This window comes from Apodemus sylvaticus, chromosome 6 (genome assembly GCF_947179515.1).
Source record: "Apodemus sylvaticus chromosome 6, mApoSyl1.1, whole genome shotgun sequence".
In the NCBI taxonomy this organism is placed as follows: domain Eukaryota; kingdom Metazoa; phylum Chordata; class Mammalia; order Rodentia; family Muridae; genus Apodemus; species Apodemus sylvaticus.
Genome location: NC_067477.1, coordinates 19,536,798 through 19,551,778, shown reverse-complemented (window position 1 = coordinate 19,551,778; position 14,981 = coordinate 19,536,798). Strand labels below are relative to the sequence as shown.

General features: G+C 43.2%; 1 protein-coding gene across 2 annotated transcripts in view; it reads left to right on the top strand.

The window, feature by feature from the left end:
- Positions 1–14,981, top strand: part of Unc79 (unc-79 homolog, NALCN channel complex subunit) — a 188,028-nt gene that overhangs the window by 114,022 nt on the left and 59,025 nt on the right. For both annotated transcript variants that reach the window (XM_052185185.1, XM_052185184.1), the window contains 3 exons: positions 6,003–6,110; positions 9,580–9,696; positions 12,375–12,458. In XM_052185185.1, the coding sequence (XP_052041145.1) occupies positions 6,003–6,110; positions 9,580–9,696; positions 12,375–12,458 (309 nt within the window). The remainder of the gene's footprint in view (positions 1–6,002; positions 6,111–9,579; positions 9,697–12,374; positions 12,459–14,981) is intronic.

Here is a 14,981-nt window from a genome sequence, read left to right as displayed (position 1 = left end):
CATGCTTCCTCTCCATGCTCCGCACCACCTCCTGCCTCCTCCCCTGGAATTAATATTTAAACATTTGGTTTCCGGTCAAATCCCGATTCTGTTATCTACCCTGGGATACAGGCAACATTCTCCACTCTTTGTCCTCCATGATTTTTACTTTTAAATGACTTCTAACTTGAGCATGCAGACATAATCTTATTTTGCTCTTTATTTAAAAATAAAAGGCTCCTAAAGGCAGTGCTTTGCTTTTCTCTTCAGTTGTGGTGATAAAAATAATATGAACAAACACAACATAAGAAAGAAATTATTGTGCCTCACAGTTCAGGGAGATAGAATCCATCAAGGTGGGGAAGGCACGGAATGGCAGTAGCAGCAGGAAACTGGCTGGTCATTTTTATCTATACATAGGAACCAGAGAGAGCCAGGCTCTACCCTCAAGACTATAACGACACACTTCCTCTATCAAAGCCTACCTGCTAAAGTTTCCATGTAAGGAGAGTATTTTTGTACACAGTGTCCTTCCTCACCTGACTAAGGCACCTTCTGATTGGCATAATAAAGAGCTGAACAGCCTATAGCTATGCAAGAGAGGATAGGCGGGACATCTGGCAGAGATAGGTACTCTGGGAAATAGTCAGAGGCAGGAAGATTCACCATCTGCACTCAGAGGACATCAGACATACAAAACTGTGGAAAGGCAACAAGCCACATGGCAGAGCATAGAATAAATGGGTTAATTTAAGTTAGGAGCTAGTTGAGAGTCTGCCAAGCTAAGGACTAAAGCATTCATCATTAATAAAAGGTGTGTGTGTCATTATTCGGGAGAAGGTGATCCAAGAAAGTCATGTAATATTTGGCACCCAATGTGAGGCACCATTTATAACAGGACTGTCTTGAACCCACCAGTTCCCAAAAATGACTGGGGAACCTCTTTCAGTTATGAAAGCTTGGTCTTGACTTAGCAGACTCTCAACTACCTCATCTAAGCAAACCCAACCATCTAGCTCTGTCCTGCCGCATGTCTTGTTAAGTCTTCTCCATACAACATCTGGTACTTCCTCTGCATCTGGCTGGCAAATCTTTCTGTACCTGAATCCCAGAGTCCTATCTCTCTCTGGAAGTCCTGCATTTCCTCTCCTGTCTCAGCTGTTGGCTATTCAGGTCTTTATTAAACCAATCAGAAGGTGTAGAAAGAAATGTTTACAAGAAATAATGCAGCCATATGAATAACAATACCATAATAGTCTGGTCTGCACTCAACTTGCTGCTGGCAGAGAAATCAGCATTTGAGTAACAGAAAGAACAATCTTTACACAGTGTACGAAAACATTCTCCTGACAGTTCCCCAACATCCTTAAACAGCCACCAGCTGGGGATCAAGTGCTCAACTACACTAGCCAATGTGGGGCATTTATCATTCCAACCCCAACAGGCAGTTCTTTTAACAATTACTCCTCTCTCCAGTTTTCTTCCAGGATATTTTTTCTTTCACCCTTTCCCTACTATAGCAACAAAACTGTATTTCTCAAGATCACCAAGCTACTCCATTGCTAAATCCAATGGTCAGCTCTTGAAGCACATCCTCTGGGATAGCTACAATATTTGACATCGCTGATGAACCCTGTTTCAAGTGGATACTGCATGTACCTGGGTTTCCTTCTATTCAGCAATCACTACTTCCCTCTCCTGTTGCTTCTTCCTCGTTTCCCAGAGGGAGTGCTATCCTGGGTCATTTCCCCACCTCTAAGGTTACCACTTACTTTCTTGGTGATCTCATCTACTGAGACAACTGTCAGTTACTCATTGCTGAACTAGTTCAATGTCAGAAAAAAACACCAGCATGCAGCAGTAAGCTTTTATCTACTCTTGGGGGAGGGGTCTCAGTCATCTAGAGATGAACTCAGCTAAGCCAAGCTTGAATGGATGCCTGAGCTCTGTTTCTCATGCTTGACATCCTTCTCTGTGCCCCACAAAATCTAGCAATATTCTTATTGTTATACAACCAGAGTGCAAGCTCAACTACACAAACTCTAATCAAAGCTTAAGTCAATGGCCTGGTCTGCTTCCCCTTGTTGTGATAAGACATTATTACCAAAATCAACTCGGGGAAGGAAAGGTTTATTTAGCTTATAGTTCCAAGTAACAATTCATTATTGGTGGAAGTTAGGGCAGGAACTGGGGCAGAAACCATGGAGGAATGCTGCTTATTGGCTTGCTCTCTTTCTGGCTTATGTTCAGCTAGATTTCTTCTACAGCCTAAACCCACCTGTCTATCGATATACCTCCATAGTGGACTGGCCCTTGTATATCAATTAGCATTCAAGAAAATGCTCTTATATACATGCCTATAGGCCAGTCTTACCAAGACAATTGTTCATTTGGCGTTCTTTCATCCCAGGGGACACTAGATTGCATCTACCTGCAATACAGTCTTACCAGGACAGTCCTAGAATGCCTGTAAGCACTTTGTTAGCGGAAGCAGATCACATGGCTGAACCAAAACCAAGGGGAAATACGCTTTCCCCCTTAGTGGAGGGATGCCAGACGCGTTCAGTGAAAGGAGTTGGCTCAAGGGAGCAGTAGGAACGTGGGGTTTCATCTCTCACACTGTATAGAACATAATCATACTATAAAATGACCTCTTGCTGTTCATCAGAAATTAAACCTTATCTGAGCACCATTAGTTCTATCTGGCAACATTAATCTCCTTTAGATATATCATGCACCACCTTTTTCTTATGCCCCACCATCTCTATAGTCACTGCTGGTCTGAGGGGTCAGTAATCCTACCTGGCTTACCTGCTGTTGTGGACAAACTGATCACCTACTGCCTTCCTTCATTACCTTTGTTTCTCAACACAGCAGCCAGCACAGCTAAATTACAATAGAATAACATAACCTTTTCTTTTTCTGGATTAAATCCTTCCTTCCAGGGGCTTCCCACCTCCCTCACAGTAAACCTCCGAGCGCCTCGTCTGCCCAGAAAGTTCTCTAGGATCCCTGTGATGGCCTCCTCTCACTCCGTCAGTACTGCTCTCTCCACTGCTCCATGTGGCCGCAATGGCCTCTTCCCATTTCCTGACTTCATCCTACTCGCTCTTAGATATGGCTTTAAACCTGCTGTTCTCTAAGTTTTGAGCGGCCCAAGGCCCATTGGATGCATATGCTCACTTCTTTTAATTCTTTGATCCAACAACAGTCACTGACGACGAAGCCCACCCTGAGCTGACTCACCATCTTGCACGGAGCTCAGCTCCCCCCAGCCCCATTGGACATGGTGGTTCTCTTCATTCTCTAGTGACCTCTCAACAAGTAATGGTTTCTCCACTCCTGCACATGTCTCCCCTCACCAAATCAAAGTCCCCATGAAGCAGTAGTTCTTGTCTTGTTTATTTCCTGTTTATCCTAAGTGACTAAGAGAGGGCTGGAGCAAATGACTAGAAGGGAAGTCAACTGACTCTGGAAGACTGAGTGTAGCTGTGTTGAACACAAGTGGGTGGCTCTTTTTAAATACTTTCCTTAAATTGTGTATAACTGGAAGGCTTGAGATCATGATTGAAAGCTGAGAAAAGTTTGCCTAGTTTAAGAATGTGGGCAAATATAGCTCATCAATAATTGCCATCCAGTTTCTTTAAGGTTAAAAGTACATCAAAGATTTAAATACACGCTCCAAACCCTGAAAGCCACAGTAAACTTTCAGTGGATTTTTGAAAATTAATCCCACTTTCCTCATCTTCTATTATTGATGGGCCATAATCCATGTCTGTAACACACATAGAGGGAAGGTAAATACGGCAGGAGAGAAAATTTTGTAACCTTCCTAATTTTACATTTATAGAAAAACAATACCTAAAACATTTTATCTTGATGACTAAAGTCATTTCAAATGACTGCTCACCATGAAGAAGATGTTTGGGAAACTTTACAGCGGTTGCATCTTTATACTCTTCTGTTACCATGAAGGTATGAGAGGGAGCTACTGTAGCAGTGTCTCAATGGTCAGAGTGAATACTCCTTATATGGAGAGCCTGAGTTTGGTTCGTAGCATCTACATCATGTGGCTCACAGCTGCCGGGAGCTCCAGCTCCAGGGGATCCAGACTCCCCTCTTGCTTCTGTGGGCACCTGTACAAGCACACATGTGTGAATGCAAACACACAGACACACACAAACATGCATATATACATGCATATATGCAAACACACATACACTTTAAAATGTAAAAACAAAAAGCAAAAACCCCCCACAGAAGTTATTTGAAGTTATCAGTGATGATTCGGCTCAGTAAACTGTCTGCTAATCAAGCATGAGGGGCCACATTTTGATAACTGACACCCATGCAGAAGTTAAGCAAGGCAGAGTGCTTGAGGGTTGGGGGTTGGGGCAGCCTGCGGTGTAGAGACACAGATCCCTTGAGCTTGTTAGCCAGTCAGCCTCACTGAATCTGAGTTCAAAAAAAAAAAGAACCAAGTACAGATTGATCAAGGAAGACTCTCAACATGAAGCTCTAGCACATCTGTACACACCCACATGAACACACACAAGGTTACAAATATGGCGGCCATATCTATCAGAAAACCTCTGGGAATGAAATGTAGATGGTCCAAAGCCACTGGGTCCAAAGATCCAGAACATTTGTCCCAGACCCTGTTCTGGGATCTTCTATATCTGACACCTTAGCGGGTTTAATAACCATCCAGCGTTGGAAGCAGCATAGATTAATTATAAAATACTGTGGATTGATCGGTGGCAAGAAGAATCAGCTTACATTCTGCAAAGAATGAGACAGTATACTTTTTAGTTTGTAGTCATGGAAACCCATGTTGGCAAGTCTGAGGTGGCAAGAGTCTCAGTGTGTTCTCTGCCCAGTGCTGCTCTAGGGAATTGTAGGTTTGACATGATGGTCCTTTCAGAACGTTTGAGAGGATACTCTGCGGTTACCTAGAACAGGGAGAGAGGGCTTATTTCCAATACTGATAGATTAATAAGACAATATTATATATTATATACCAAAAATACTTCCTGCCAGAGAGACATTTTCTCAATAGAAATGCTTGTGTTACTCAGAAACAGTTTTCTCAGCCTGTGGGTGGCAACCCCTTTGGGAGTCACATATCAGGTATTTACATTACGATTCCTAACAGCAGCAAAATTACAATTATGCAGTAGCAATGAAATAATTTTATGGTTGCGGGGGTCACCACAACATGAGGAATTGTATGAAAGGGCCGCAGCATTAGGAAGGTTGAGAACCATTTCCTGAAAGAAATGGAGACACTCACTTAGTACTATTTATATCCTAGTGGACACAGGTCCTGCTCTTAAATTGTTCCCAGTTTAGTAACGTTTATAGGCAAATACGAAAATAGTAACATCATAGTGTGACGTGCTTGGAAACACTGAAGGGCAATTGCCCCACAAGGTCACCGGGTCAGTTTTCTTGGGAGGGAAACAGAGCCCTTGGATGCGAAATCTTCTATTGAAGATGGAGATATAAATGAAGACTAGGAAACTTCCAGACAAAGGTAGGGATAGGTGGGCACATAAAGGAAAATACTGACCTATTGTCAGGAATCAGATAAAAAGTGAGAAAGAGAGAAGAGTGAAGAGCCTGGCTCAGAGCAGCAGCAGCAGCAGAAGCAGCAGCAGAAGCAGCAGCAGCAGCAGCAGCAGAAGCAGCAGCAGCAGCAGCAGCAACAGCAGCAACAGCAGCAGCAACAGCAGCAGAAGCAGCAGCAGAAGCAGCAGCAGCAGCAGCATGACGTTTTGAGCAGTAGCTTTGCAGCTGTGGGAGCGTCAATCTCTAGGCACCATAGCTTCACGAGCAGAATGTGGTGTAGAGTCGGTTATCTGCAGGGCTCTGAAGCTGGCATACATGCCCTTTCTCTAAGGCAATCGATAGAGGTGGAAAACGCACTCGAAGTGAATGGGTGTGGTAGACAAAAGACCCAGAAAGATCCTTAAGTGCTTTGTCCCACTGTCCTTAACTTTAAACAGTATTTCCGTTTGTAGATCCCTCTGCCAAAGGACTTTCAACGTTGGAAATGCCACGGGAATCTTCCTCTGCCCCTACGTTAGAAGCAGGTGCCCCTGAGACAAGCAGTCACTCATCAATATCAAGTAAGTGCTCCTCAGTGATGGTTTCTGTGTCTGTCAACTCTGGAACATCACTGACACATATCACTTTCAATTTTGCTAACCCTCCTACTTTTTAAAAAATGATGCATTAGCTTCCTTAATGATACAGTGCTGTGTGGCCTATGAAGCTCTGGAGGGCAGTGTGACCTCCATTCCTTCCTACCTCACAAGTCAGGTTAATTACATGGACACTGATTGCCTAAGAACCCCAATTCATTAAAGGATAAATCCAGAATTTCATCATTCACTAAAATGGGCATCACTACCGAACACGGAACATAGAACTAGTCATGTGACTCGTGCAAGGATTTGTTCATGTCAGATGCTTGCCTGGGACTCATTGATTTAACCTGAACCACTTCTATCATGAACACAGCTTTATCTGTGTTATCCTGAAATCAATGCACTGTGACCCAATATGCTAGATCTGCTCCTTTTAGCCTGCAAAACAAAAATGGCCCAACACATTGCAGAGTCTACTCAAGGCCAGTATTCTGAAATGTCCCTCTGCTGTTGGGCAGTAGGTTTTGACCATAAGAAGCTTGAGTTCCATTGCTGTTCCCCCAAGGTGCACTCAGCTCAGTGGAGTCAAGAGTTTTTTTTCAGCAAAGGGAATTCTTGGAAGGAATCAGTAATACAGACAAGAGTGTATGTTTCTGGAAACCTTTGTGTCATGTCCTGAGAAATTTGTGTTTCTTATGGATGCTGCCTGAAGGGTTAGTGAGTTTTCACTTGACCATCTTCTAAAACGATCGTTCAAGAAGACAGATACCAAGTGTGTTGTAAACGCTGGACAGGTTGTATCATAACATAAATGCTGGATTGGTTGTATGAAGAGGAATCACTGTCAGCATTTATCCATTTGTGCATCCATTTATCCATTCATTCATCATGTCATGAGCACCTGCTGGGGGCCAACCATTATGCTTCCCACCGGGGATCAAGGAGGGTAAAGTGATCACGGACGGCATGGATGTCATTCTCTTTCTCTATCGACATCATGATGAGTGGTTCATACATGACATGATCTAGTTCCAATCCTTACCCAAGCACTGCATGGCAGACGGAGGAGAAAGACTGAATGCTTGCCAAAAGACACAGGGCCACTGAGAGAGAAGAAGAGAGGAGAGAGAGAGACAGAGAGAGACAGAGAGAGACAGAGACACAGAGACAGAGACAGAAGAGAGAGACAGAAAGAGTGACAGAGAGACAGAGAGAGACAGAGAGAGACAGAGAGAGTGACAGAGAGACAGAGAGAGACATAGACAGAGAGACAGAGAGAGTGACAGAGAGACAGAGGGAGACAGAGAGACAGAGACAGAGAGACAGAAAGAGACAGACAGAGAGGGAGACAGAGAGACAGAGACAGAGAGAGACAGAAAGAAAGAGTGACAGAGAGACAGAGACAGAGAGAGAAGAAAGAGACAGAAAGAGAGAGAAAGAGAGAGAGGAACTGATGCTGCTTGGCCTATGAGATTTTTCAAGTTGATATTAATTCCACACTGTCTTTGAATAATTCTAAATCATTTATAAGACGGTAAAAATTATGATAATTTCCAAGTAGCAGATATTTGGCCTTTGGTTGCAAAATAGGATGGCTAGTTCTAAAGCTAAGTGGTTTTTTTCTTCAAATCATGAAGAATGTTGGATAACTTGACAAAAATCACAAGATCATGCTTTCTCTTCCTCATTTACCTGAGAAAGAGAAAACAAAAAGAGACAGAATTCCCCCTTAGAACTCGTAAGTAGAAGGATTTGAAATGGTCAGAATGGTTAAATGGCTGTAATTCCAGTGCTGAGCGTGTGTGTCAGGAGGGGCAGGATCCCGGAGTCATGACTGAATCTGGACTTCCTGGCGTGGATTTAGCATGTTGGTCCTCACCTCCCTGATCTCGTCATGCAAAGCATCATCATGGAAGTTGGTGGTGTGCTCTTGGAGGCATAATGCCAGACAGCGCATCCGTTGGCCTTTTTCCTCTCAGGAATTCTGCTGTCTTCAAAAGCGTTTGGGAGACTGGGGGTGTAGCTCAGTGATAGAGCCCTGGCCTAGCATGTGTGAGGTTCTGGGTTCGATTCCCAAACTGCAAAACAAAGCAAAACTAGAGAGGGGAGAGAATCTCACAGGATTCAATCAACCTTGCTTGATTGAGTCTACAAGATGATAATTAGTTTTTAATTTTAAAAATCCTTTAGCTGGGGATGTAGTTCAGCAGGAAGGTGGCTTGCCTAACATGCGCAAGGCCTTGGGTTCAAAACTCAGTAAGAAAAAATATATTTCTGCTTTTGACCTTTTCTTAAAATTTTTAAATTTTTCCTTAAAGCTCTACTTTTCAAGTGAGTCACAAGCTTATAAAGTTTATCAGTCAATAAACAAATCAGTGATGTTTAATAATCAGTTGGTTAGCTATTTCCACAAAAATTTAGTGAATATGGACTCCAAGACACACAAATCCCACCATGCTCCTTTCTTGATCAAGTTGCCAGTTGATTGTTTTGTAACTAAGCATGCCGTGGCCACCATTAATCAAACAGCATGCCGACCACACCAGAAACGACGTTATGAGTGCTATCCCTTTACACCTCGTAGCTCCTGTCATTGACTGTGAAACCTCTGTATAGGGCTCTAGTGGACCTTGGGCTCTGCATTTCTTTCTTGGGTGTGTGGTTCATCAGCTTTGGCTTCTGAACTTGCCCTTTCAAGTGAACCGGGTCGGGGAATCCAAATGGGCAACTTCCAGGTGCTTGGGGTCAGGCCTACAGCCGTCTTGGTGTCTGAATGCTAACACTGTGGTGGTGCAAAGGACATTGAGTGTCTCACAGGGGAACGGGAGCTCAGGCAAGGGTGGCTTTCTAAGTCAGCAGGCAACTGGCAGGATGCTTTTTATTGGTTTGTGGGGTTTTGTTTTTGTTTTTGTTTTTTGGAAATATTTACAACTTTCTATTGCCGAAAATCCTATCAGGGCTTAATAGCAGGACAAAAATGTGTTAGGATTGTTTTCTAAAACAGAGTATACTTGTGAAATGGTATTTAATTCACTTTTTTTTTCTTCAAATGGTAGACAGGGGGCCTCAAATGCTTGGAAACAGTGCAGATTTTGAAATCAGTGTGTTTCTACTTCAGTTGTTTTTTGTTTTTGTTTTATTCAATGCAAGGTAATATTGTTTCAAATCCTTTTTAGGATGTGGCAGAGCATATAAGTTAAAATGCTAACACAAGTAATCACATTGGGAGTTGAGTAAAGACATTTAGTTGCTGGATCAATGTTAAGGAGCACCACTGTTGCCTGTACCACAGGCACACAAGAGGCATTAGTTCTTCCCATGATATGATTTGCCAAACATTGCAAGTAGCAAACGAAGACTCAGTTAAGACCTGTGTGATGTGTAGAGCCTGTGCGTGCGATGGGAAACAAGTTCCCACAGTAATCGTCTCCTAATTTCCTTCGTATAGCTCAGTATAGGCAGATGAAAAGGGGATCCCTGGGAGTTCTGACAATGAGCCAGTTAATGAAGCGACAGCTGGAGCACCAGTCTAGCGCCCCCCATAACATCAGCAGCTGGGACACTGGTGGGTCACGCTTTTTCTTCTTGTTTGCCTCTCAGATTAGCTAATGCCACTTTCTCTGTGTCCACTTTTTGTGTTCTTTGGTTAAAACAGTTAAAAAAAAAAACTAGAAGTAATTAACATTTACTCGGATTTTCCAAGCGCTCTAGAACAATGTGGTTTATGTCCAGGCTGAGTCTTGTTTAAGGCTGATACTCAGGCTGGTCCCCACCTAGGCTGGTTCCTGTCTAGACTGGTCTCCGTCTAGGCATGCCCAACTCTCCCCTGTCCCTTTAAGACCCGGATTTCAGATCTCAAGTTATCTGTCTGGGGAAGAGCCGGTAGAGCTATGATTTCACAGTACAATGTTATAAAGGGCACCAGATTGTCAATATCCTCTTTCAGAAAATACGAAGTACTGAAGTTAGGTGCCTATTTAATGACAAGTCTTGGGTCAGTGATGGCATGGTCTGCAAGTAGGTTTGGGAATGGATTGTGTAATTTTAGCCAGTGGGCTCACAAAATTGCCGGCACACACCTTCATGTTCATAAGCCGAAACCGCACCTAGCCTGTCGCCCATTAAAAACGACTGTCGTGGCACATCTGTTTTGAGTGTGACTGTTTTGCATTTCCTCCCCCTTATCACATCTATGTGTGGTGTGCTCAGCTCATAACACTGCAGTGGTCCCCCCTTAAGTTCCTGCCCCTCCTTAGCTTTTCTCTTCTTAAATTAAATGGGTCATCTGAGGTACAAGATTATAGACATGAAAGTGCCTTGAAGTTTGCATATGCTATGAAAATGTAAGAGCTGATTACTGCGACACGCTGGGGGAGTGCACTTTACTACCTCGGTGATTATTTTCAGGCTTCAATTACAAGATTATTTTTAATATTCTTCATTATGATGCAGAATCACAGTGTGCACAAAGAAAACCCCCAAGATCTTGAGCTGCTTTTCAAATTGTATACGTGTTCTCGCGTTTGCCTTTGTTGCTCTTCAAGAGGAGACCCAACCCCCAACGCAGTAGGCAGCTTCGGTCCCCTGGACTTGGACGAGGGTTTGACAGGTCATGTCAGGTCAAAGGCTTAGTGCCTTCTCTTCATTTAATGGCACACGGGAGTGAGCGAGGGGTAACTAAGAGGCGACAGATGAGAGAGAGAAGGGAAAGACTGGCTAGCCATCCCCAAGAATGTATATGGCTTAATAGTCTTTCTTTTCTGAACGCACCATGGAGGACCGTGCCTCCCTCTGCAGAGTGAGGCTGTGTGGCCTGAGAAGCACAGCTCAGTTAGCTCTCCGGGGCTAAGTCCTCAGCTTGACTTCGGGACCCTGAAATTCCACCATAGCTCAATCTGTGTCTCGAATGCAGCCATTCTAGATTCCAACTATAGCTACAACCTAGTGTGATTAAGTAGAGTTACTTAACTCTTTCTTATTTTCATTAATTTCTCTTTTAAGATTTATTTATTTATTATATATAAGTACACTGAAGCTGTCTTCAGACACACAACAACCTCATCAGTACAGATGATTGTGAGCTACCATATGGTTGCTGGGATTTGAACTCAGGACCTCTGGAAGAGCAGTCAGTGCTTTTAGCCGCTGAGCCATCTCTCTAGTCCTTGACACCTGTTTCTGATCTGAACTTTAAGCTACAAAACCTTACATGATGCTAAAAACCCCATTTAGCTACAGATTTCCCATTAGACGTAATGGGCCTTGTCTTCTTGGTTTCACTCATAAGATTCCATGTTGTCCAGATTTCTTTCACTAACATTTGCTAGGGCTTACTTTTTAATTTTCCATTCCCAACTTGGTTCTCTAGTCTATAAGTCCTTTAATAAGTTTTATCTCATTATTCTCAAGTTCTTTGTTTCTTTGGTTTTGAACACAGGCCCTTTCTTGGTTACCCAGGCCGGTCTTGAACTTCTGGGCTCAAGTAATCATTTTGCCACAGCCCCCTCCACCTGAGCCTGCCTTACACCTGACCTCAGTATTCTCATGTTTACTACTTGAGGCCAGGAGAAAAAGTCTGTGAATGTATAGTGCATGGTGTTAGGCAACATGATAGTTTGAACCATGCTCATTGATTCAGTGACTCTCTAGTTCCCACCAAGAACAACTATGGTCCTGGAGACATACTGATAAGGACAGCTTAAATTGGGCACATGATAAACTCTTCTCAGCATACACCAGTTCACTCAAAGAAAGTCCGCCTCTTCTTCACTGTACATACCTTCTGTGTGAATGAACATCCCAAGTATTGCTTTATTTCTGCTCCTTAATCTTGTTCTCCACCTTCAGCCAAATCCCTATCATTTTCTGTACCTGTCCTTGTGTTTTTTTTTTTTTTTGTATGAAGTGTCTGACCATTACTCCAGAGTATCACTGGTGTATTTATTGATTTGCATAACACATGTTTCATGGCCATGGTATTGGCCGTCATTTCATGTTGGGATTTGTACTCTTCTGAAATAGAGTGGGAATAGAACTTAAAAATAGTTTCTAATACTCTAATATTTTCAGGTGCAGTTCATTTAACTGAGTGACAGGTTTGTAACAAAACCTTGAATAAACCCCACCCTCATATTTACTCTTTATGTGTCAATAAAGTAACTGTGACAGTTTGCTGCATTGATTGTGCGGTGACTTGTACCAAACTGACCCCACTGAAGACTGAAATACTCTCTTTATCCACAGAACAGATACAGCCCGGGAAACGGCAGTGTAACGTGCCAACGTGCCTAAATCCTGACCTGGAGGGACAGCCATTGAGGACAAGAGGTTGGTTGGGCCCTGGAGTCTCAGACTGTGGAACTGAAGGGCAGGGCATCTCTCAGCAGATCCACGCAGCAGGCATCCAGACCTCTTCCTCAGCAGTTCCACCTATTTCCAACCTGCAAAACACCCTTGGGACCAGGGAATGAGTGACAGTTCATCCTTGAACATGACCAATGAGGACAACAACTCTGCCTTAGCGTGACTTCCTAACACTTGGGGCCACACAACACAATTCTAGTGTCTCTCATCCAACACTTTAGACATTTGAAGACAACTTCCCACTTAGTTTCCCCCTTTGCTCTTTCTAGACCAGACACCCTTGGGCTCTCTAGCTTTCTCCCCAAGATGCATCAGGTCTCCATGTCACCTTTTGCTCTTTTCCTGAGCAAAGTTCAGGTTGTCCTTATTTTTTCTAGAATGGTGGGTGGCTGAACAGCCTTCTTCACACACAGCTGTCTTGAATTATGTATGAAAAATATACATTTTTTTCTGCTTGTGGGGGCAAACATAGATAAACATCCATCTATGCTAGGATCATCAAAATGTTTATTTTCTAAATTCATCCCACATATTTAACTACATATTTAATTATTACTTTTGTTCTTAAAATTCAGAAGGCTTGTAAACCTATCATTGGTTACAAAAAAAAAATCCTGACCACATCTTCTAAGTAGTTTCTTGAATCAAGCAACCTATGCGGAGATAATCGTGTCCAACTTCTTGGACACTTCTTTGGTAATGGTTAGCATTCTAGCCCTCCTGCAGAGGAGATGAGTCACTAGTCTATGTGGCTAAGAAAAGCTTTTGTGAGTCAGGGTATTGAACAAATCTTTGGTGTGTGGTTGTAATCTACCCATCAAAATCAGGATGAATTGACGGTGGATGCACAGTCTTCCAGCCTCTCTTTCGTTGCAAGTGGTAGAGTCCATTGGTGAAGGTGCGCAGCTGGTGTGTGCTTGAAGACAAGCACACCTTCGGAGTCTCACCTGTCTCTGAGATTCCAAAAGGGGCGGTTATCAGGATCTCGAGCTTTGAAGTTTGGCTGTGGATATAGCGCCCCCCCCCCACCTCCTCCCTGTATTCAAGTTTCTGAGCCCTCTCTGCTTCTACTTCTGGTTCTCTGAACAGAGGCTGGATATCCTGGGAAGGAACCCGTGGTGGGGGCTCAGAATTGTTGCCAGTAAGTAGGGGACAAAATAGAGGCTGATCTAACACTGCCAGCTTAGCTGTAGGTCATTTACGATGAAAGGTTGCTGAAGTCTGTGGCTTTCCCTTTTATATTTATCTTCTCATACATTGTTTTCAGTTTCCACTTCAGCAGCAGAATTTAGCAAGCCGTGGGTTCAACTAATGTTATCCTATAAGAACCAATGGCCAGTCACCTAACCTATTCTCTCTGATAGATGACTTCCATAAATACTGCAGCATGCTTTCTGTGTTGTCACAAAAAGACAACTTCACTGGGGCTACTATAAGAACCCTCCCCCCCCATCAGGTAATGCCTGTTTGAAAGCCACAAAAATGTCCAGTCCTTCTCTGTCCTTTAGCTGTGACTTGGAGTTGTTCCTAGTGAGATTGTGGACACATCTGCATAGACCTTATGGGGGATTTATTTCTGCTCCACTGTAGTTGTCATTTTTAGCATTTGGCTAGTGTGCCCATCAATGATCAAGGGTCATGGAGAATTATCTTTAAGCTTTGTGCTTTTGCTGTCTCTGCTAGAGTCTGCCTGTATGTCTGTAATTGAGCAACATCTTTATGGACTTTCTTGGTTAACTGCACCCTTAGATATCCCTGGGCAGCAATGCTAGCTCAGAAACGGCCAGTAGTTTGGTGGCAAGGTTTATATTCCCAACTGGTATCTTTGGAAGGTACAGGCATTTTCAGAGTTGGTGCTAGTGTTTTCAAGCTTTTGCTTTGCAGAAATACACTTTGTGTGAACTTTACCTGGAGATGTGGTCTATAGTGTGGGAAGCATGAACTTCAATAGCATTTCCCCCCTCGGGCCACACAGCATTGCCCTTCAGGCTAGGCAGCTAAGGTTTATATTCTTCTATCATTAGAACTACCATTTTCTCAGTGGTTATTCTTTCGGAGGAGAAATCATACATCTTTGATTTTAGGACCAAGTTACGTGTTTCTTGATGAGAAATGGGTTATTCAATGATCATTGCTGTTCCCCTTTTTTGTCTGCTTGGAGAACTCAGATTCACAGTTGCTATTTAGCAGAACGTGCTGCTATTTCATGTTGTCACTTGGAGACTCATCTTAGATGCTTCAGCTGCACAGCTGTGAGGAATGTGCCCCACGCTGGTGTCTATCTTCATGGAGAGCGTGCTCCTGAATTCCTACATATATTACATTTAAAGATTTATATTTATTTGTGTGTATATGTGCCTGCTGGGTCACTTAGAGCTGGAATCACAGGCAAGTGTAAGCTACCAGGTCATGGATATGGGGAATGGGACTTGGATCCTCTGGAGGAGCAGAAGACTCTCTTAACTGCTGAGCCATCTTTCCAGTCCC